Source organism: Aedes aegypti, chromosome 3 (assembly GCF_002204515.2).
Source record: "Aedes aegypti strain LVP_AGWG chromosome 3, AaegL5.0 Primary Assembly, whole genome shotgun sequence".
Classification (NCBI taxonomy): Eukaryota; Metazoa; Arthropoda; class Insecta; order Diptera; family Culicidae; genus Aedes; species Aedes aegypti.
This window is the reverse complement of record NC_035109.1, coordinates 97329460-97350739: the sequence shown is the minus strand read 5'-3', so window position 1 is coordinate 97350739 and position 21280 is coordinate 97329460. Positions and strand designations below refer to the sequence as shown.

Sequence of the window (21280 nt, the reverse complement as noted above, 5' to 3'; positions counted from 1 at the left end):
AGTCCTAAGGCAATCGATGGAAAAATCACTGGATAAATTACTGGAGGACTTATGAATTCTTGGAGGAATTCTTTAGTCCATAAACAAATCATAGACAATCCTGCAGACATCTTTAAAGTAATAATTTAATTTCTCTTTAAGCCAGAGGTCTCTATATAGTTCTTGTTTTCAAGACATTCTCAGAGTCGCTACCAACCCTGTGATATGTAGATGGGTGACATTCTTATGCATACGTGGTTTGCATAACTATTCGATTGATGGTTGTCTTGTTCATTCCATTTCGTATTCTTATTGATCGTCATTTTGAATTTTCACACAATTCTCCATTCATTCTTGACGTATTTATTATGTACAGAGCATTTATACTTTAGTAAAGTTATACACATGCTACATAATTTTATTTTGCTTTATTTAATTTCATATTTTATTCAGGTTTATTTTAAATATTGAGAGCAACATTGTTACTAAAGCTAAATGTCTCTATTTCAAATGCAACCAAGCATTTAATTAATAACGAGGAAGCATCATCTTGCAAGCAGCGACGAACCTTCTTCCCAAAAGCTTCGGACAATCATAAATCAGCGAACTTAAATGTAAAAGAGGAATCTCTCACAAATCTGTTTTGGTGTAAATCTGGTGTCCAGACTTCGATACAAAACTTTCATCGTCACTGTGTAGGTGAATCACTGCAGCATCATACGGGATGTCGAGTAATTCCAAATGCGGAAATGCTGTTCGTGAGAACTCAAACTAGCACCAACAACGTCCCCAAGTATACCCGAGAATTTCTTCAATAGGCATGGTAGCGATGCGCAGTGTTTCTTTTGCTGACGGACATGTGTTGTAGAGCCAGCGCACCACCATGGCAGCAACTGTTTCTGCGCTGGGTTACCATCGACACCACCACAGTTGCATTCCGCTAAGCACACGATCAACCAGCTACCTTTCCAGAATAATAACGACTAGCTGCGGATTTGAGGTGGCCCATTTTAAATGGAAGAAATCAAATCTAATCAATTTGAGGAGTGAAATTTGCTTTCTTCAACTTTAATAGGTGTTCAAACAAAATTTGTACGAAGAAAATCGATCAATTATATGGAAAACATTTTCTATCATGGAGGCCGATGAATTATTTTTTTTTTGTTTTTTTTAACAAAAATAATTTTGTTTAGGTGCAGTCCACATTGATTGGAGCATATTCAAATCAATAATGAAAGGAATAACTTATTGACTACAGCGGTACATATGGTCGAAAATGTAATCAATACCGTTTTCTCCATATATTTGATAAACTTTCTCCATACAAAAATCAAGCTTGTTTAGCCCCCCTCAGAGTTGACGGATTCCAATCAAAACTTTTCAGTAGTTTCTGGGGGTCCAAATGAACACATTTATGGAATGTATCTTAAGATTTTTGTAGATTGATCATTATTGGCCATCCTACTGTGGATGCACACCAATCGAAGCATTTCTTCGCTCCTCAATGGCCAGCGATGCTCCTCTTCTCCTCTTCATCGGGTGAGATTTTTCAAGGTTAACCTGGTCTTGCGATCGGGTAGTTTCGCGTGCACCACCAATACTTTGCCCCACTCCTCGCTCGTTGTTAAGCATTATTGCTGACGGTGATGATGCTGTTGAAGATTGGGTTCCATGTGAAAGGTGGCCACCACACGCCCGTTTTGGCTGCTTTTGGCAGATCAAGCGAATACGATAATGGAACGTGTAGTGGAATGACGTAGTTCTGCGATCAATTACTTTCAAAATTATCGCTGTGATTGTGGTGGATTCACGCGCAACTTCCGAACACGACGCACGTCGATAAAGCGACAGCCCAAAACGAAAGCCCGCATCCATGCCATTAGCATATGTTTAAACTTCAAGGTCAACCGGTTTGCCGGAGTGCAGTTTTTCTCCCATTCAACCGAAGGAATGGCCATTGAAGAGCGTAAAGCTCATTGAGGGCTTGATTTATTCCTCAATCTTGAACCTGTATTACGCGGCTCCTGTGACTTTATCGTTGAAGTTTCTCCGCGGTTGAAAGCGTTGGGCAGGGCTGGTAGCACTTTGATCTCTCGACTTGTACGCTTTGAGAATCTTTGAGAAGCCCCATTCATTAAACCTTTGTGCAACTTCGATTGTTCTGGTCAATCACGGAGCGTAACTACAAAGCGATTATCTATGCTCATCAGGGATGCCAGGTGATTTTTGAACTTGTCTAAAAATTTTGAATTATACAGTCAACTGTATCCAAGGATCTAATAGAGTTCAAATGTTGGGTCAAGAAGACAGACAATTCAGTTTTCCTTAGGTAAGATTGCAGTTAATATAAATTTCACATTATTGTTCAGTCAGCAATTCCGATACATGGCTGGTAATTTCAAAAACGATTTCGAAACTACAATTTCGATGAAGGCTCTAGATTCCGGAAGAATATGATCAAAAGGAATTGCAATTTCTAGAAAATAAACGGAAATTAAAATTAAATAAGAAAACATTAATTGTTGCAAAAGTTATTCAGGCATTTAAAAATGAAACATTTCTCCGGGACTCCTTTAACACTATAAAATGATACAGTCAGATAAAAAATATATCAAAATATCGTAAGAGAGAAGGCTGCGTAAAATCCTGGAGAAATTACTTTATGGACCTTCTTGGAAAAAATCCTTGAATATACGAGATGGAATTTCTGGATTTTTTGGAATGCCAGGAATTGGCTCAAAAGTTTATTTTGGAAAAATCTTCAGGAATGCTTTAATTTATTTTCTTTTTTCAATTACTCCAGCATATGCCCCATAAGATTGCTGCAGAAAATCGCCAGGAATTGTACTTAAATTTTTCAAGTATCCTTTTTCGGGTTTTTCCTAGCGTTGGAAATTTCTTGCTTGAAATCTTACGGAAAAGACGAAGTAATTCCGTGGAAAATACACTAGTTGGAGAAACCCCAGAAAGAATTGCGAACCCCTGAACGAATCTCTGGAGAAATTCGTAAACGAGTCCCGGAAAATAATCTATAAAGACCTGATCATATAATTATACTATGCTCTAAATAATCTTTGTCAATATTTTAACAATATTTGTTTTTTTTTCTCTTTTTTCAGGTATACATCACATCAACGTTCATTATATGGTAAACTTTATCAATGTGGATTCACTACAGAGAATATTTGGGTAAACTTGTCATGTATAGATTTTCATAACATTTCGATCTCTGAAGAAGGAGTCAACTCTTACAAAAAATCGTCCAGATATTCCACCAACGATTTCGAAGGAGTTCTTCAACCTATTGCTCAAGAATTTGCTCCAGGAAATCCTTGGGCACTCCAACGCTACTATCTCCAGTGATTTCCACAGATATTACTCTGAAAACTTTCCCAGGGTGTCCATTTCAAGATTTCCTCCAGAGATTTTTTTCCACTAACTCTTCCGTTAATTCCTCCAGTTACACTACGAGATCTTCCAAAAATACCTACACAGGAAAATACACAAACTTCACAATCCAGAGCTTATTGCAAGAATTCCAGGAATTTTTATAAGAGTTTCATCATATGTTAATTCAGGATGCTTATCAGAAAATAATTTTCCTGAAATTATTGGATTCTACGACAAGTCCTGAAGGTGTCTGGGTTCGATTCCCAGTCGGTCCAGGATCTTTTCGTAAAGGAAATTTCCTTGACTTCCCTGGGCATAGAGTATCATCGTACCTGCAACACGATACACGAATGCGAAAATGGCAGCTTTGGCAAAGAAAGTTGAAAAGCAGGCTATGTCCCAGTGAGAACGTAATGCCAAGGAGAAGAAGATAAGTCCTTATGAATGAATGAATACCCATAACTCCTGATTCCTTTTGGTTTGTTTTTGTGTTCCTCGTTCCTGTTTGGTCTCATTTTGATTCATGCTTGGTTTTTTTAGACATGAGGTCTCTAAAGTTTCTATTTTTCAGCCACTCGGTCGCTCCCAGCCCTGGGTTGCACTTAACGAGATAACAACCAGAGCTTAAGTACTGGATTTATGGAAATTGCTACCGGTTCGTACGAGATATGGTTTCGCTTATTTTTCTATGCAAAACCATTATCACCATCTACGAAACGGAGCAATCATGCTGGTTAGAACGGGTAACAGAGTTGCTACTTGTTCATATTAAGTCGTATCAGTAATCCGGTATGCATTTATTCAGGAACCGCCTCCACAATGGCCGTCACGTCACCCCGGGATAACTACATTTGTCACCTGTTCGTGCCAAGGAGGTTATAATTAAAAAAAGCAATTCACCCACGCACCGCGCGCTGGGGGGTTATTAGCGGGTGATTCCATTTCAATAATCTCACGCTATCCAATCTAGGTATGGAGGAATGAAAGTTGACGTTGCATTCCGTTTCCGTTCCCCTCGGTCATTATGACGAATTCAATTCTGGTGGTAATGCAGTGGCTGCCCAAGCAGAGAATGAAAACTGATTGAAAACAAATTTTGATGTTGCGATATCAAGGACTGCATTTGTACAGTCAAACATTTATGAGTCGCTGTAGCAAAAACGCATGAAAATATCTAGTTATGATACAGATTACTTTGCTTTGCGGGTCTCCAGTTAGCCTAGTGGTTAAGGCTTTGGATCGCCAATCCGGAGACGGCGGGTTCGATTCCCGGTCCGGTCGGGAAATTTTCTCGACTCCCTGGGCATAGAGTATTGTTGTGCTTGCCACACAATGTACAAATCATGCAAAGGCAGGCAAATAAAGCCGATCAATTGATAACTGTTAAAGCGCTCTACTACTGTAAAAGTACTCTCTACACAAGTTGAAGAGGCAGGCCAAGTTCCAGTAAGGAACGTCGAGCCAGTAAGAACAGATTACTTTTGAAAAGCAGTTTGAGTGGGCCTCCATAGTATTGAAGACATTTATGTAAAATATGCTTTCATGAGTTTTGGGATATCGACTCATAGAAAACCCTATTATAATAATTTCATATATTTTTTTTTGTGAGATTTGATAATCTTGATGATAGAGTTTGAATTCAGGAATGTCAACATGACACCAAATATTGGTGAGATTAAGGTCTACAAAATGATCATCAAAAACTGTAATCAATAAGTATGAATAGGGTAGAAGTACCAATTATGGCTATAGTACCAATTATGGCATTAGTGGGAACAATTCTTATTTTTCTTATTGTTTCACTAGACTCAGAGGCGTCGCGTGGTCTAATTATCAACCTGTGCACTTCAAATTTAGTGTCATATTATTTTTGTAATATTGGGTTCAAACCAATAAAACAAAAAATAATAAAAATGTGTATCCATTGGCTATTAACCTTCGTTTTCAATTTTTTTTCGATCTCTCAGTTGATTCAAAATATTTAAGATTTTATGTGCTAATCGGGTTGTTTAGTTTGATTTATCAACTCAACCAACACTTTCTCAATTTTAATGATTAGTCTTTATTATGGGCAAATTGTAAAATTAAATATTACAAATTTGTGGGTCATCAGTGACGATTTATAAAACACTGGATTCTAGCTAATATTGCAATACTACAATCATAGCTTACATATCCTTACATATAATTAATCAAGATCGGTAGCATCGTGTAGTGCACACCTTTTAAAAAATGCTCGCTTTTGAAATACACCACAAGCGTCAAAATGTTGACGATGACGGAGGGCCCGACCGCTCTTGTGTTTATTTTTTGGTTTTCATTTAACTGACCATTGCAAGTACCTCCGCGCTGTATGTGAAAAGCGAGATTTTGAACCAATACCTATTGTTCAAAAAACAGCTTCCTAGTAGGAAGTTCCTGCTGTCAGCCGCCCGAAAAATCCACCTGACTTTACACCACAAGCTTGGTGATGCTGAAGGCGCCAATGTCAAAAAGAGAGCAAGCAAATAGATCTCTTCCGTAGACTGATTTCTCTCTTATTTCTCCCATTCGCACGCTAGCACCGATCGAAATGGTAATGTAGCAAAACTGTGCACCGGCCAGAGTTGCCGCTTTGGCTACTAACACACTCGCATTTGTAGTTCAAAAAGCTTCCTACCACATATACAGAATTGCGTGTACGATACAAGGCAGCGCGTTTCCCGATGAGAGTGCACGCGTTGGTCTTCATCGTCACAGCAGCGAAGTGTAGCGTGGATCAAATTGTTGCGTAGGATGTAGCATGCTGAGCGCGTAGAGAAAATGTGGTCACAAATCGCGCGTCGCACCAAACAGCTTTTGCATAGGAAAAATTTTCCAACATATTTTGTCAGATGGAAATTGCGTTGCAAGCTATCAATAATAGAGATAACGAAATGGGCTAAATTCAATATTATTAAGAGAATTATTGAATTGTACTTCAAAGGCAGTACATATTGTAGGTGGTTAGGATGAACAAGTTGCCACCTGTGCAGTGCACATGTTGCACATGTGGACGCGACGCCTCTGACTAGACTATAATGGCTTATATTCACAGGAATGATTAAACAATTTGTTTTTGATGGTAACTAAACCTTGAAAAGAACATTCGTGCAATAAGCTTCGAAAAATGAACATTTGAAAATTTTGCCTCACATATATGTCACCTTCTTAGCAGTTGGCTAAGGGACCTCCGTTACGAAATGTATGTTTTCATCCGGATAAACTGTTTCAACCGATGAATGTATGTTACCTAGTGAGAACAAATGAATAAATTTAGCTGGTATGCAATCAATTCTACTGTTTTAAGTTGGAAATCGTGTTATTTCCACTATGTCGATAACTGGTACAGAGAGTGTATGAGAGCCCAATTATGGCAATACTCTGGAGGCGGTTTGTTTACATTTTTTGATCAGTAAAATAAAAGAAGTAAAGCTATTTTACGGGTGACTTCCACGACGGGACGGTTCGGTAAGGCATTATCTTCATGTTTTGTACTCAATTACTAAGATTTTTCAATCACACGTTCGAAAACGTTCACGAGCGGAAGATGCTTATTTCATGATAGAGAGGAGTTTTCAGCGACACTCGATTTTTGAATTTTTCCTCTTTTTTCGTTAAAAATTGGCACTGGAAAGGTAATGTGAGATCATTAATGCTGTTTTGTATCATAATTTGCATTTACACTACATTTTGACTTCTTTTTCGAAAATTAATTTCCTCCCATGAACCCAATGCAAAAAAATGATTTAACATCTATTTAACCCAAAATTTTTGGAAAATTTTATAAACGATATCTTCATTACATATTAGCGTTGCATTATCATTCGCTCTTTATGGCGTTTGAGTTCATTTCGTGCAAATATTCGATAGTCCATAATTGGTACACTTTTATGTCGAATGCTAGGAACGCTATTGCCATAATTGGTACAAAGACATCGCTTTTTAAAATCCATTTTTAGAATTAAAGTCAATTTAGTACTAAAACTGTTTAAATCAACAGATTCACAAGGCTTTAAACTAGTAATTGACACCAACAAATCATGCTTGCGTTTTAGAAACGCGGTTACAACTTAATTTTTATTACTACTGTTGACATATTGCATCCATAATTGGTACACCTACCCTACCAAAATATAATATCATTGTGATAATATTTCGAGATCAGATTCTGCTCGGGTGACTATAGTTTTCAGTAAATGCTTTTCCTGAACGACGGCATACCTAAAGCATAATGGTATGTGCCAGCTAAATTCCTGCCAACCAACAATGATTGGGTATCGATTGGAGAAACGTACGGCGATGCACGAAAAAGTGTATTATTTTAATGACCTATGTACTGTTGCAACATTGTTCGATGCATGCTGTTCGATCGAAACCGACTTCGAATTGCCCCTAATGCAGAAGGCGATAATGAACGGAATTAGAAAATAAAAGCTGCTCGTGAATAGCAGGTGGAAGTCGAAGCGAGCATTCTTATCATGTGGTGTCTTGAGGAATTCCTTTTCCAGCTGAGCAGAATGTCGTAGCGTAGTTAATGTCGACTGGATAAAAGTCAAATGATAAAATTTGTTTGTGAGTAGTGTAAAGTACACTGAGCCAACTCTCTCATTCATTGTTATATGTCAAGCATATAATTTTGCGCTATTGGAATTTCTAATAGGTTTTACTATGGCGTGAAAATCTCTGACATGAAGTAGGGGAAAGTGGGGCAGTTTGGCCACCTTAAGGAAAAGTCGATAAAACTGCTGAAAATATTATGAATTTTTCGAATGTTTGCATGATTTCCAACAATTTTTAGATGAATACAATAGATCCGCATGATTCCCTTTGTCTTATTTAATTTCACGGATGAATGATTGATTTTTCAAAATTTCTCATTTTTCGAGTCGATTTTTTAATGATGGGGTGATATGAGCACCCCATTTTTGATTGCAAAATAATCTCATATAATCTAAAAATTCAATTATTTTGTTACTACACTTGAAAGTTATTAGTATTTATAAATACTCCGTGCAAGAAGATATAATTTTTTTAAAACATTCTAACAGTCAAACATCATCATTCTGAAATGATGAAATTTGAAAGAGTAATTCGGGGCGATATGGGCAGTTTTTTCGAACATCATTTATTTATTTTTATTTGAGTTTTGAACATTGACTTATAACATGCCTATTGCTTAATTTCCTTATCAGCTTTGAGGTTGCATGTTATTTCAGATGAAATTTAAAGGATTTATGCAGTTTTAAGGGGGTGCTCATTCCACCCCATTGGCCAAACCGCCCCGACTACCCCTATGTATGTAAGTGCAAATGATATGAGTCTCCTCTTGCCATATTATTGTTATATTGAAAACATTAATTTCTTACGTCCGGGTAGTGCATTATAACTTCATTGGCTTTTTCTATACAAAAGGATTTTGTTTGTTGAATAAAAGCTGTTAAATCTATATGAATGTCATATGTGTACGGTTTGTACTGGTTATATGAAATATGGGATATCGCATTAATAATTATGATAACATGAATCTACAAATATATGTTTATTCAAATTTTATTTTTATCAACGCTATACGAATATTCTGCTATAAACACATAATATTTGGTCATTTCCAGTACGCATTGAAAATTTGATTGTGTTGTAGTTGTTTGGATCCGAAATGAAATCTACAAGCACCTGGACGGAGCTGGACTGGACTCAAATTCACAAGCACCTGGACGGAGCTTCCAAGATACAGTTTATACGTAGCAAAAACCATTAACCATTGAGGACTTTCTGCAGAAAATATGTCGATTTTATTAATATTAATTTTTATTCAAATTAATTTCGAATGAACTGTTTTATTTACCAGATTCAAACCGCGGCACGAAGAAAGCCAAAATCTGGAACATCTATTTTTTACCTTCTTTCAAAGTGAAACCCACACAAGAGATGGTTTCTATATCTTTCCTGGGCTGCCGTTTCTTGTAGCAAACAGTCACGCTGTAAAGATATAGATTCTATCAATAAAACTTCTCATCCGATCAAATTCCATTCTATAAGCTTTCTTACCATAAAAAAATGTCAAAGCACAGAAATGCTAAGTCTGGCACTTTCGTTTTTCATCATTTTTATAATTTACTTCCACTGCTGTAGTGCTGAAATCATACTATTGCTATGACGAATATGCATATAACAATCACAATAGATTCGGATCGGCCAAAGTTATATGCAAAGCTTGTACTGAACTGAAGCTTAAGCACGGAAGTGTTGTTATATGAAATTTCCAATAAAATAGCCTCATTGATTTATTTCAGTGTAGTGAGTAGAGGGCCCAGATAGCCGTAGCGGTAAACGCGCAGCTATTCAGCATGACCATGCTGAGGGTCGTGGGGTCGATCCCGGTGGTCGAGGATCTTTTCGTAAAGGAAATTTTCTCGATTTCCAGGGCATAGAGTATCTTCGTACCTGCCACACGATATACACATGCAAAAATGGTCACTCGGCAAAGAAAGCTCTCAGTTAATAACTGTCGAAGTGCTCAGAAGAACACTTATCTGAGAAGCAGGCTTTGTCCCAGTTGGGACGTAACGCCAGAAAGAAGAAGAAGAGTAGTGTCTCAAATCTTCTTCTCATCTGTCTTCTTTACTTGTCTCCAATGCTCGATCATGATGATTATCACATATTGTCTATCTCATGTATCCATACCAGAACTTGCACGCAAGTTCTACCATTCTACCAATCTTGCAGGCAATTATTATAGATTGATAGATTAGTAAATAGACTATTGCCAGAAAGAAGGAGAAGAATGAACAAGCCTAGCAGTAATGTTGTAGCGAAAAGAGCATGCAACCCTGTGTTAAGTTTTGTCCAGCAGTAAATAAAGACAGTGAAATTGATCAAGCAATTTACTATTCATAGGCAGCCACATCAACAATTCATAGTACACCATTTTGGTATAAATTATTCTACGGATCAAAACGGCACTAATCATTCTAGCACAGACAAATAAACGTCACACTTTCGACATCATTCATCTATATCACCTTTTCAAACCGTTGGTTCGCTGTTGCTCAAATATTGTGATTTTTGCATAGTTCTCACGACTAGTATATTGATCATCGCGGTTCGTACTAAATGTTACCTCTGTTCGGCTGTGATTCTATTGTCTTCATCGTCGGTTGATATTGTGAAGAGTCACTTGAAACATTTATTATTGAACATGGAAAGTTCCATAATTTTACCACTTCTACTTCAAATTTAATGGATTCATCACACTTTCAGCACTAAACAGATAAAAAAGTTTTCCAATCGCATTTTAGCCTTATTAAGCTGCAACAAGCTGTTCCGAACAACACTCATAATTTTTGAACGGTTTCATTACAATACAAGTCAACATGGTTTGGATCGAAGCCGACCGGAGCAGTTCCTTGGAATATGATTCCTTCTTTCGGCTGCCAAAAATCTTCGGCCTTCTTAACGGCGTGGTTTACAACGACGAGAAGCCTAGCTCTAAGTGGTCCAAAGCAAAAAACGTCTATTTCTGGATTTCCCTAATGCACAGCATTCTAGTGGCTGTTTTGGAATTGGTATACCTGGCCAAATCTGTTGAACAAAATGCCGATTTTGTTTTCATCATGAGCCTGGTTCCACTGGTGGGACACGGTATACTGGCTATTGTCAAGCTATCCGTCCAGAAATATTACCACAAGGAAATAAACAGCATTCTGATTAGCCTGAAGGGCATCTATCCTAGCACGCTGGACGATACTATCACCAAGGATTATTCCAAGAAAATTCTTTATATGAAACTGTTCGTGATCTTCTACCTAGTTACGTTGATCTTTTTCAATATAGTCCCTTTCGCACCGGTACTGCATACGTATTTCACTACGGGAGTTTTCGAAAAAACGTTACCATTTTTCATCTACTATTGGTACGATTGGCGCAGACCCATCCTCTACGAATTGACGTTCATCGAGCAAATTTGGGTATCGACCGCTTCCGTGGTAGCGAACATGAACATCGACCTGATGCTCTGCTCCTTGATTCTGCAGATCAGCATGCATTTCGATGTGCTGAGCGATCGACTTTCAGTGCTTCAGCATAACGACCACAAAGAATTGGCCAAATGCGTGGAGAGACATTCAGTATTGCTGGATTTGTGCTTGCGAGTCGAGAACATCTTCTCGCGATCGATGTTGGCCAGCTTCTTGCTGAGCTCTGTGATCATTTGTCTCACCGGGTTCCAAGTGTTTGCTCAGGACAGTATCAACAAAGCAATACCGTATGCGACTTTCTTATTCCTTCATATGGTGGACGTTTATTTGCTGTGCTATTACGGAAATCTGATGATGGAAAAAGTTTGAATTAAGTCTTTATTTTTTGGAAGTTTTCAGTAAGATAGAATCAATTGTTTTGCAGAGCCTTGCTGTGTCCAATTACGCCTACGAGTCGTTGTGGTACTTGGGAAACCGCCCGTTCCAGAAGTCAATACTGATAATCCTTGAGCGTGGACAACGGGCTCAAAAACTGACAGCGATGAAGTTTATCGATATTAACTTGACGTGCTTCAAAACGGTAATGCAATGTATTCCCAAGTGACCACTAGCCCGCTAATTCGGCTTTTTGAACATATAGGGATATTATACGGCTAATATAGGGCATTTCAACCCTATAATCGCACTACATTAGCACGCAGGGCGAATTAAAGTGCTGTATGGTTACTTGGGTTGTAGTAATTGTTTAGATTGAATATTTTTCCAAAATATACCCTTTTGTAGATTCTCAGCACATCATTCTCCTACTTCACCTTGCTAAAGGTGCTAAACGAGCCGATGGAGTAATAAATCGCACGAGGCAAGGCATGACGGCTCTGTGATGATTGTGTTGCACATGTTAAGCTAATAAAGAATTTTGGAACAACATTCCGCTTACTTACTCTTTTGAAATTGCTCTCTGATTAACCTAGTGGAGGATTTTTTTTATAAAAGTGATTAGTTCCAAGGGTTCCCCTAAATAACCCAGGTATCCTTTCATTGATTCATTCAGCAATTTACCCTGGTAATCCTTCAGAGATCCCTACAGGAATCTCTCCAGGGATTCTTCCAGAGATTTACCCAGCAATTTGTCCATGAAAGAGAATCCAAAAGTTGTTTGAGTATTGCGCCTTTTAATTCCTAGTTGCATTATATTTTGACAGATACTCGTATTTCGACTACCACTTGTAGCCTTCTTCAGTGTCAGTTAATCGTATCCACAGGATGTCACTGAGATTCTCCTTATTGAGATTCTGCTTATAGAGTTTGAATAGGTTAAAGGATTTCTTCACGAATGTTTCCAAGAATTACTTCAGAAAAATCTTTGCATGGCTTCCTTTAAAAATTGTTCCAGAGATTTCTTCAGGAATTCCTCCAGAGATATCCTCGGGTATTCATCCAGAGACTCCTGCAAGATTTTTTTTTCTCAGGATTCTCTAAATAATCTTCCAGGGATTAGGCAAGGATTCGTCAAGGGAGTCTCCCAGATATTCTTCTAGAGTTTACTTCTTCATGTAATAATACAGAGATTTCTCCAAATTTTCCAGAAATCTCTAGGAATCACTCTGAGGATTGCTTCATAGAAATTTCCTAGTTGTTCCTCCAGGGTTGACTCAAACAATTTCTCCAGCGATTGCTCCAGGAATTTATCCAGGGACTTTTCAAAATCTTCTTAAGTAAAGGAGTTCCTCGATCAATTACTGAAAAAATTCTGTATGAATCTCTTGAGGCGCTCTTAGGTTAAATTCGTACAGGAAGTTTCGGAGGCCAATAACGAATCTCTGAAAAAAAAAAATCCCTGGAGGAATTCCTAGCGGAACATCTGAAGAAATCCCTGGTGTAATCCCTGAAGAAATCACAGGAATAATTCCTGCAGGAATCTCGAGAGGTCTACCTGGGGAAATTTCTGCAAGTATGCTTGGAGAAATTTATGCAGGAATCACAGGAGTAATTCTTTAAGATCCCTGGAGGAACTCCTGGATATAGCCAAGAATTTTTGTACAGATTTTCCTGGTGGAATCCTTGAAGGAGTCTCTGGTAAGATTTCTGGAGGAAGCTCTATAGAAATATCAAGAGGAAACGTATGAAGAATTCCTGAATAAATCTCTGTAGGAAGCCCTGAAATAATAGCTTGAAAATTTCCCGGAAATATCCTTTGAGAAATTCCTTGAGGAATCTCACTAAAGATTACACTGTAGGAATCGCTCGCAAAATCTCTAGAAGAATCCTTGTATTTTCCTGCAGAAATCCGTGGAATAATATTTGGAGGAATCCCTAGAGGAACACCTGACAGAATTACTGGAGGATTTGCTGAAGGTAATCCTGAAGCCCTGTCGGAACCGGTCTAAAAAAATCTAGTAATGATCAAAAATTCTCCTAGAAAGAATTCCTAGAGGAATTCTCGGAGAAATCTCTGACGAAACTACTAGTAGAATTCCTGAAAAATCACTGTAACGATTACGATAGAGGTTCTTCTTCGTCTTCTTCTTCTTCTTCTTGGCAATACGTCCTTACTGAGACAGAGCCTGCTTCTTTAAGCAGGTTTAAGAATGAAAAATTTCACTACCTACTAAATGTGGGTCTCCTGAATCTGAAAATGATGTAAAAATTCTTACAACTCGAGTATTTGATCAAGTTATTGCAAAATTAAACTTTAAAAATCTGTCTAATACGCCTACCGTTTTGATTCATATTACGGACAGCTTCAAATTCCGGACACTCTACTTTGTATGGGAAACGTTTCACACGAAATGTTTCAATTTTTGCCGTTGAAAAGTTCTCAATTTCGAAGCTCGTTTTAGTAAGCTTTTTCCAAAAATATCTTCGAAAATTTATAATGCCCAACTACCTTAGATGACTCTTTAGTGGTTTGACGATTTCAATTCATGATTTGACTGTTCCATTAATGACTAAGAATAAGATAATAAGAATCATGAAAAGGCCACACATTTTGATTTATTTAAAATTATTCAAGTTGTGGAAACGTATTCTTTACCATTCGAAAGATAAGGGCTTCCTACGCTCGATAGCGCTAAGGAATCATACAGAATTATTTATTTTGTATACTCTATGCTGGGTTATACTTCACTGAGTCCTTAAGTGTCCGTAATATGAATCAAAACGGTAAATGTAGGCAATTTCCTTCGAAATAAGCACATTATTTTAGAATAAACGGTTTTATGAGCAAAAAACTAAACTTGCTATGCTGTATGATATCAAAAATGAGTTCAGTAGTTCATATTTAAGCCCACACAACATTTTGATCACTCAAAGTTGACATGTTGGCTTAGAACCAGTGGATTGTTTACTACCGACATTTCCAACTGTATTGCTTACGCCTTCAAAAAATGTGAATGCAATACTGACCCTAATAAAAATGAAATAGTTGAAACTCATCATTAGACATCTATAAAATGGAAAACATGGAATGTCTGTGGAGCCAACGACACCTACAGCATTCTTGGGAGGAAATGGTTTTTTGTTACTGACCTTATAAAATTCGCCCCAGTGCTCAATTTGCCCCCGGATTACGGTAACAAATTTACTGAGATGACTGGTCAAATACTCTGATAAACAGCATGGTTATTTTTCTTGGTTTCTGTTTGGATTTTGATCATGTTTTGGTTCCTATTCAAGCTGAACAAACGAAGACATAAGGTCTCTGAAGTTCCTATTTTTGGGACGCTTAATCGCCACCAGCTCTGTTCTCGTCCTCGGACAAATGGAATAGCGCCGGAATCATTCATTTGTCTGCAAATTATGCAATAATGCAATTTGGCAAAAGTTCTAGTGGGGCAAAAGTTTGTAGCGCAATTAACCCGTATCCGACCGGGTTAAGAAAAAAAATTCAAAAAATTCTCGTGAAGCTATTTTCTATCCGATTTGCAAACTTCTTTCACTATATGAAATCCAAACTCTTCTATTTTCCTATGCTGGAGAAAGTGGTCCAAAATTTTGCCTGTGGCCGGAGTTATTCCGGTGTCCTCCTGGGTCAAGTCGGGTGAAAAAATGATCAACTTCCTTTCCTGAACAGTTTTATAATACTAAACTGTCATTTAACTACTTAAGTTTTGTAGGAACAGTCAATCGTGCAACATGAAAGATATTCAAATGATTTAAGGAGTCACTTTCATGGAAGTTTCCTTGAAAAACTGGAAGATCCGGAACATCCGTAAAAGTGGTCAAATCGTTAAAAATGACTTGGAAAGCCGCGGTTTTTGTCAATCTCACTAGTTTTCAACATACATGGACATAAACGATGCTTTGAGTGCATAAGACCCTGTATGGCCATTGGGGAGCTCACCGGAAGATCCGGAACATCCGGTAAAGTGGTCAAATCGTTAAAAATGACTTGGAAAGCCGCGGTTTTTTTTTTCAATTTCACTAGTTTTTAACATACATGGACATAACCAATGCTTTGAGTGCATAAGAGTGCAAAAACCCAGTATGGCCATTGGGGGGCTCATCGGACGATCCGAAATATCCGGAAAAGTGGACAATTAACGTGACTTACCCTACAACACTACAATTTTTTGAAAATTTATTGTTTTCAGTATTTAGGCCACCATGTGACTCTAGTTGGCTACTGATTGGTCCCCCGAACGATCCGGAACATCCGTAAAACTGGCCTTATTATAGAAGATGTCTCGGAAATTCTCGTTGTTTTTTATTGCACTAGTTTTCTACATTCAAGGACGAAATTAATAAATAGAACGTTTTATGATCAGCTATGGCCACTTGGGGGGTTTCAATGTATCAGGTATCAGAAGGCCGGCTCCAAAGGCACGTTCCCCACCAGTTGGGAGATTTGTGCCATCGCCATATTTGAGCCTATTTCATCATCTACCCGATGGGAGAGGAAAGGGAAGGGAAAGATGGGAGGAAATAGGAGTGAGGTCCCTTGAAGAGGGAAGATCGCATAAGCGAAATGAGAGCATGTAGCTCCATACCACAATGGGTTCGAACAGCGCCCTAAAAAGGGCACTGCAAAACGCATGAGCGTAAAGAGAGCCTATAGCTCATTACCACAGCGGGTTAAGAATAACAGGATGTCCTGAAGATTCAGGCTTCTGTATTCAGTTTCACTTAATAAGTGCTTACCAAGTAATTGGAATCGCATTTGCGCAAAAACTGGACAGTTACATATCAGGTGATACGAAGTTCCATAATCGGAGTCACAACTATCACACACAAATGAGTCAGCACGCTGAATATTTGCCATGTGATAGTTGAGTCGGCAGTGGCCTGTCAACACTCTGACCAAGAGACTGCAATTCTGCTTTGACAGATTTGTTAAATACTTCGCCACCTTTGGAGATGGCTCAGTAATATACAATTTTGTTTGACGACACGACTCCAAACTATTCCAATATTGCTTGTGCTGAGTTGCCGCCCAAGAGTTTATCTGAAGCTTCACCCAGCACTTCGAAATTGGAATAGCCGGCTCAGGGCCAATGAAGTCATGCGATGCTCCATCGCGAGCTAGCTCATCAGCCAATTCATTTCCAGCGATGGAAGAATGGCCAGGTACCCATACAAGGTTTACAGAGTTGACTGAATTCAGTTCCTCAATTTGAGTTCGACATGCGATAACAAGCTTCGACCTTGAGTTGGCCGAAGCGAGAGCTTTTATAGCAGCTTGACTATCTGAACAGAAGTATATGACTTTACCCATTACGCGCTGTTGAAGTGCTGATTGCACTCCACACATAAGGGCAAATATTTCCGCCTGAAAAACGGTGCAGTTTCTACCAAGTGAGTAAAACTGATTCAGCCTTAGCTCACGAGAATATACTCCTGCACCAGCTCTACCTTCAAGAAGGGAGCCATCAGTGTAACATACTATATTGTTTGATATACTTCTTTCCAAATAGCCAGACGTCCACTCTTCCCGTGAAGGGAATTGTGTGGTAAATGTCCTGTAAGGAAAGTTACAAGCAATTGTGAGATCACTGGGAGCAAGGACAATTTTGTCCCAATTCACCAAAAGTGGAAACAACGAAGTGTGTGTAGATCTACGATTCACTGGATTTTTCTCCAGTAGATCCAGTACCCATAAACGGTAAGAGCAAGAAAGTGCTTCTTGTTTAAGATATATGTGTAGTGGCGCAACGTCGAAAAGGGCCTCGAGCGCTGCTGTGGGAGTTGTAGAGAACGCACCAGACATCGCCATCAAGCACATCCTTTGGAGATGGCCCAATTTTGATTGGATTGTTCTCACTTCGCCCTTTTGCCACCACACAAGACATCCATATGCCAATATTGGTCGAACAACTGTTGTGTAAATCCATTTGATATATTTGGGTTTGAGGCCCCAAGTTTTACCAAAGGTTCGCCGGCATTGACCGAAGGCCATACAAGCTTTTTTGACTCTGAAATCAATGTGAGCTGTCCATAAAAGTTTGGAATCTAGAATGACTCCGACATACTTTACTTGATCAGTCACATTAACCCTCTAATACCCAAATTTTTGTTTTCGATCTAAATATTATTTTTCGTTATCTAAAATCATTCTAAACACGGTTTTGGCAATGATTTATTTTTCTTCGCAAATTTATGAATTTTGCTTTTTGATTTTTATTATTTTTATTTTTGAACATCCCTATCCTTTCAAATTTTTTCTTGAAGCCTCTTCTGGTTACTGATCTTTGACAATAATAAAAATTTGAGTTTTTACTATACTCTTGAAAATATGATTTTTTTAATTTTTTTCTGGAACATTTTTTATTTTCCGTGTAACTAACGGAAAAACAGATTTGGAATCATTTCAATATCATCAGGCTCCTCTTCTGTGATAGGTTGATCGTAGAAAAATATAAAAGGTACGATTTTTTACAATACACGTTAAATGAATCCCAGGCATTTGTAGGTTGTATAAGAATACAATTTTTCAAACAATTTTCAATAATACAAAAAAGTTTCAAAAATCATAAAAAACTTTTCTTATATGCGTGTTATGAGTCAAGGTTTAAGCCAAAAATAAAATAATTTTAATTTCCGAGCTACGAAAAAATACACAAAATTCCAAAGTGTACCCCGTCTAAAGGCGGGGTTGGGTATTAGAGGGTTAATCTCAGTGCCAAAAAGACGTAAAGGTCGAATTCCATCGCGGTTTCGTCTTTCCGTAAAAAGAACAATAGATGTTTTATTCGGGTTAACCGAAAGGCCATATTGGCGACACCAACTCTCGACTATCTGAAGAGCACTTTGCATCAGGTCGAATAGGGTGCTTATGCACATACCAACTATTAGAGCTAGATAGTCGTCGGCAAATCCATAAGTTGGAAAACCGCAATTATTGAGTTGCCTCAATAGCGTATCTGCTACGAGATTCCACAAAAGTGGTGACAAGACTCCCCCTTGGGGGCATCCGCAAACACTCAATTTTCGAATCGCTGCTTGACGCAATGTCGAGAAGAGATGTCGGTTTTTGAGCATTTGATGAATCCAATTGGTAATCATTGTAGGTAGCCCATGGTTTCGTGCGGCTTCCAATATGGCATCAAAAGACACGTTGTCAAAGGCACCCTCAATATCCAAGAAAACACCCAAGCACGATTGCTTCTGAGCGAATGCTTTCTCGATATCGTATACAACTTTGTGTAAAAGAGTCACAGTGGACTTTCCAGATTGGTAAGCATGTTGATTCACATGAAGAGGCATGTTTGCCAAATAAACATCACGGATGTGATGATCGATAATGCGTTCCAGACATTTCAGAAGAAAAGAGGTTAGACTGATTGGTCTAAAACTCTTCGCTTCCTCATACGACGCACGTCCTCCTTTTGGGATAAACTTTACAGTAATATCACGCCAGGATTTGGGAATGTACCCGGTAGCAAAACTGCTTACAAGTAGCTTTTTCAAAACATGTTTGATAGACTCAAATCCCTTTTGGAGCAGAACAGGATGTATGGCCATTGGGGGCTCATCGGAAGATCCGGAACATCCGTAAATGTGATAAAATCGTTAAAAATGACTTGGAAAGCCGCGGTTTTTTTTTCAATTTCACTAGTTTTTAACATACATGGACATAACCAATGCTTTGAGTGCATAAGAGTGCAAAAACCCAGTATGGCCATTGGGGGGCTCATCGGACGATCCGAAATATCCGGAAAAGTGGACAATTAACGTGACTTACCCTACAACACTACAATTTTTTGAAAATTTATTGTTTTCAGTATTTAGGCCACCATGTGACTCTAGTTGGCTACTGATTGGTCCCCCGAACGATCCGGAACATCCGTAAAACTGGCCTTATTATAGAAGATGTCTCGGAAATTCTCGTTGTTTTTTATTGCACTAGTTTTCTACATTCAAGGACGAAATTAATAAATAGAACGTTTTATGATCAGCTATGGCCACTTGGGGGGTTTCAATGTATGTTGAAAACTAGTGAGATTGAAAAAAAAAACCGCGGCTTTCCAAGTCATTTTTAACGATTTGACCACTTTTACGGATGTTGCGGATCTTCCGGTGAGCCCCCCGATGGTCATACAGGGTCTTATGCACTCGAAGCATTGTTTATGTCCATGTATGTTGAAAACAAGTGAGATTGAAAAAAAACCGCGGCTTTCCAAGTCATTTTTAACGATTTGACCACTTTCACGGATGTTCCGGATCTTCCAGTGAGCCCCCCAATGGCCATACAGGGTCTTATGCACTCAAAGCATTATTTATGTCCATGTATGCTAAAAACTAGTGAGATTGAAAAAAAACCGCGGCTTTCCAAGTCATTTTTAACGATTTGACCACTTTACCGGATGTTCCGGATTTTCCGGTGAGCCCCCCGATGGCCATACAGGGTCTTATGCACTCAAAGCATCGTTTATGTCCATGTATGCTGAAAACTAGTGAGATTGAAAAAAAAAAAACCGCGGCTTTCCAAGTCATTTTTAACGATTTGACCACTTTACCGGATGTTCCGGATCTTCCGGTGAGCCCCTCAATGGCCATACAGAGTCTTATGCACTCGAAGCATTGTTTATGTCCATGTATGTTAAAAACAAGTGAGATGAAAAAAAACCGCGGCTTCCCAAGTCATTTTTAACGATTTGACCGCTTTTACGGATGTTCCGGATTTTCCAGTGAGCCCCCCAATGGCCATACAGGGTCTTATGCACTCAAAGCATTATTTATGTCCATGTATGCTAAAAACTAGTGAGATTGAAAAAAAAACGCGGCTTCACAAGTCATTTTTAACGATTTGACCACTTTACCGGATGTTCCGGATCTTCCGGAGAGCCCCCGATGGCCATACAGGGTCTTATGCACTCAAAGCATCGTTTATGTCCATGTATGCTGAAAACTAGTGAGATTGAAAAAAAAAAACCGCGGCTTTCCAAGTCATTTTTAACGATTTGACCACTTTACCGGATGTTCCGGATCTTCCGGTGAGCCCCTCAATTGCCATACAGAGTCTTATGCACTCGAAGCATTGTTTATGTCCATGTATGTTGAAAACAAGTGAGATTGAAAAAAACCGCGGCTTTCCAAGTCATTTTTAACGATTTGACCACTTTTACGGATGTTCCGGATTTTCCAGTGAGCCCCCCAATGGCCATACAGGGTCTTATGCACTCAAAGCATCGTTTATGTCCATGTATGCTGAAAACTAGTGAGATTGAAAAAAAAAAAAAACCGCGGCTTTCCAAGTCATTTTTAACGATTTGACCACTTTACCGGATGTTCCGGATCTTCCGGTGAGCCCCTCAATGGCCATACAGAGTCTTATGCACTCGAAGCATTGTTTATGTCCATGTATGTTAAAAACAAGTGAGATGAAAAAAAACCGCGGCTTCCCAAGTCATTTTTAACGATTTGACCGCTTTTACGGATGTTCCGGATTTTCCAGTGAGCCCCCCAATGGCCATACA

The 21280-nt window shown here is 38.6% G+C and overlaps 2 protein-coding genes across 2 annotated transcripts in view; both read left to right on the top strand.

Moving 5' to 3' along the window:
- Positions 1-21280, top strand: part of LOC5576337 (protein ultraspiracle) — a 130567-nt gene that overhangs the window by 18948 nt on the left and 90339 nt on the right. The window lies entirely within an intron of this gene.
- On the top strand, positions 10645-12280 carry LOC5576336 (odorant receptor 85c). Its single transcript, XM_021854515.1, has 3 exons — positions 10645-11729; positions 11791-11946; positions 12150-12280. The coding sequence occupies exons 1-3, from the start codon at positions 10764-10766 to the stop codon at positions 12210-12212; spliced, it is 1185 nt and encodes a 394-aa protein (XP_021710207.1). The 5' UTR covers positions 10645-10763; the 3' UTR covers positions 12213-12280.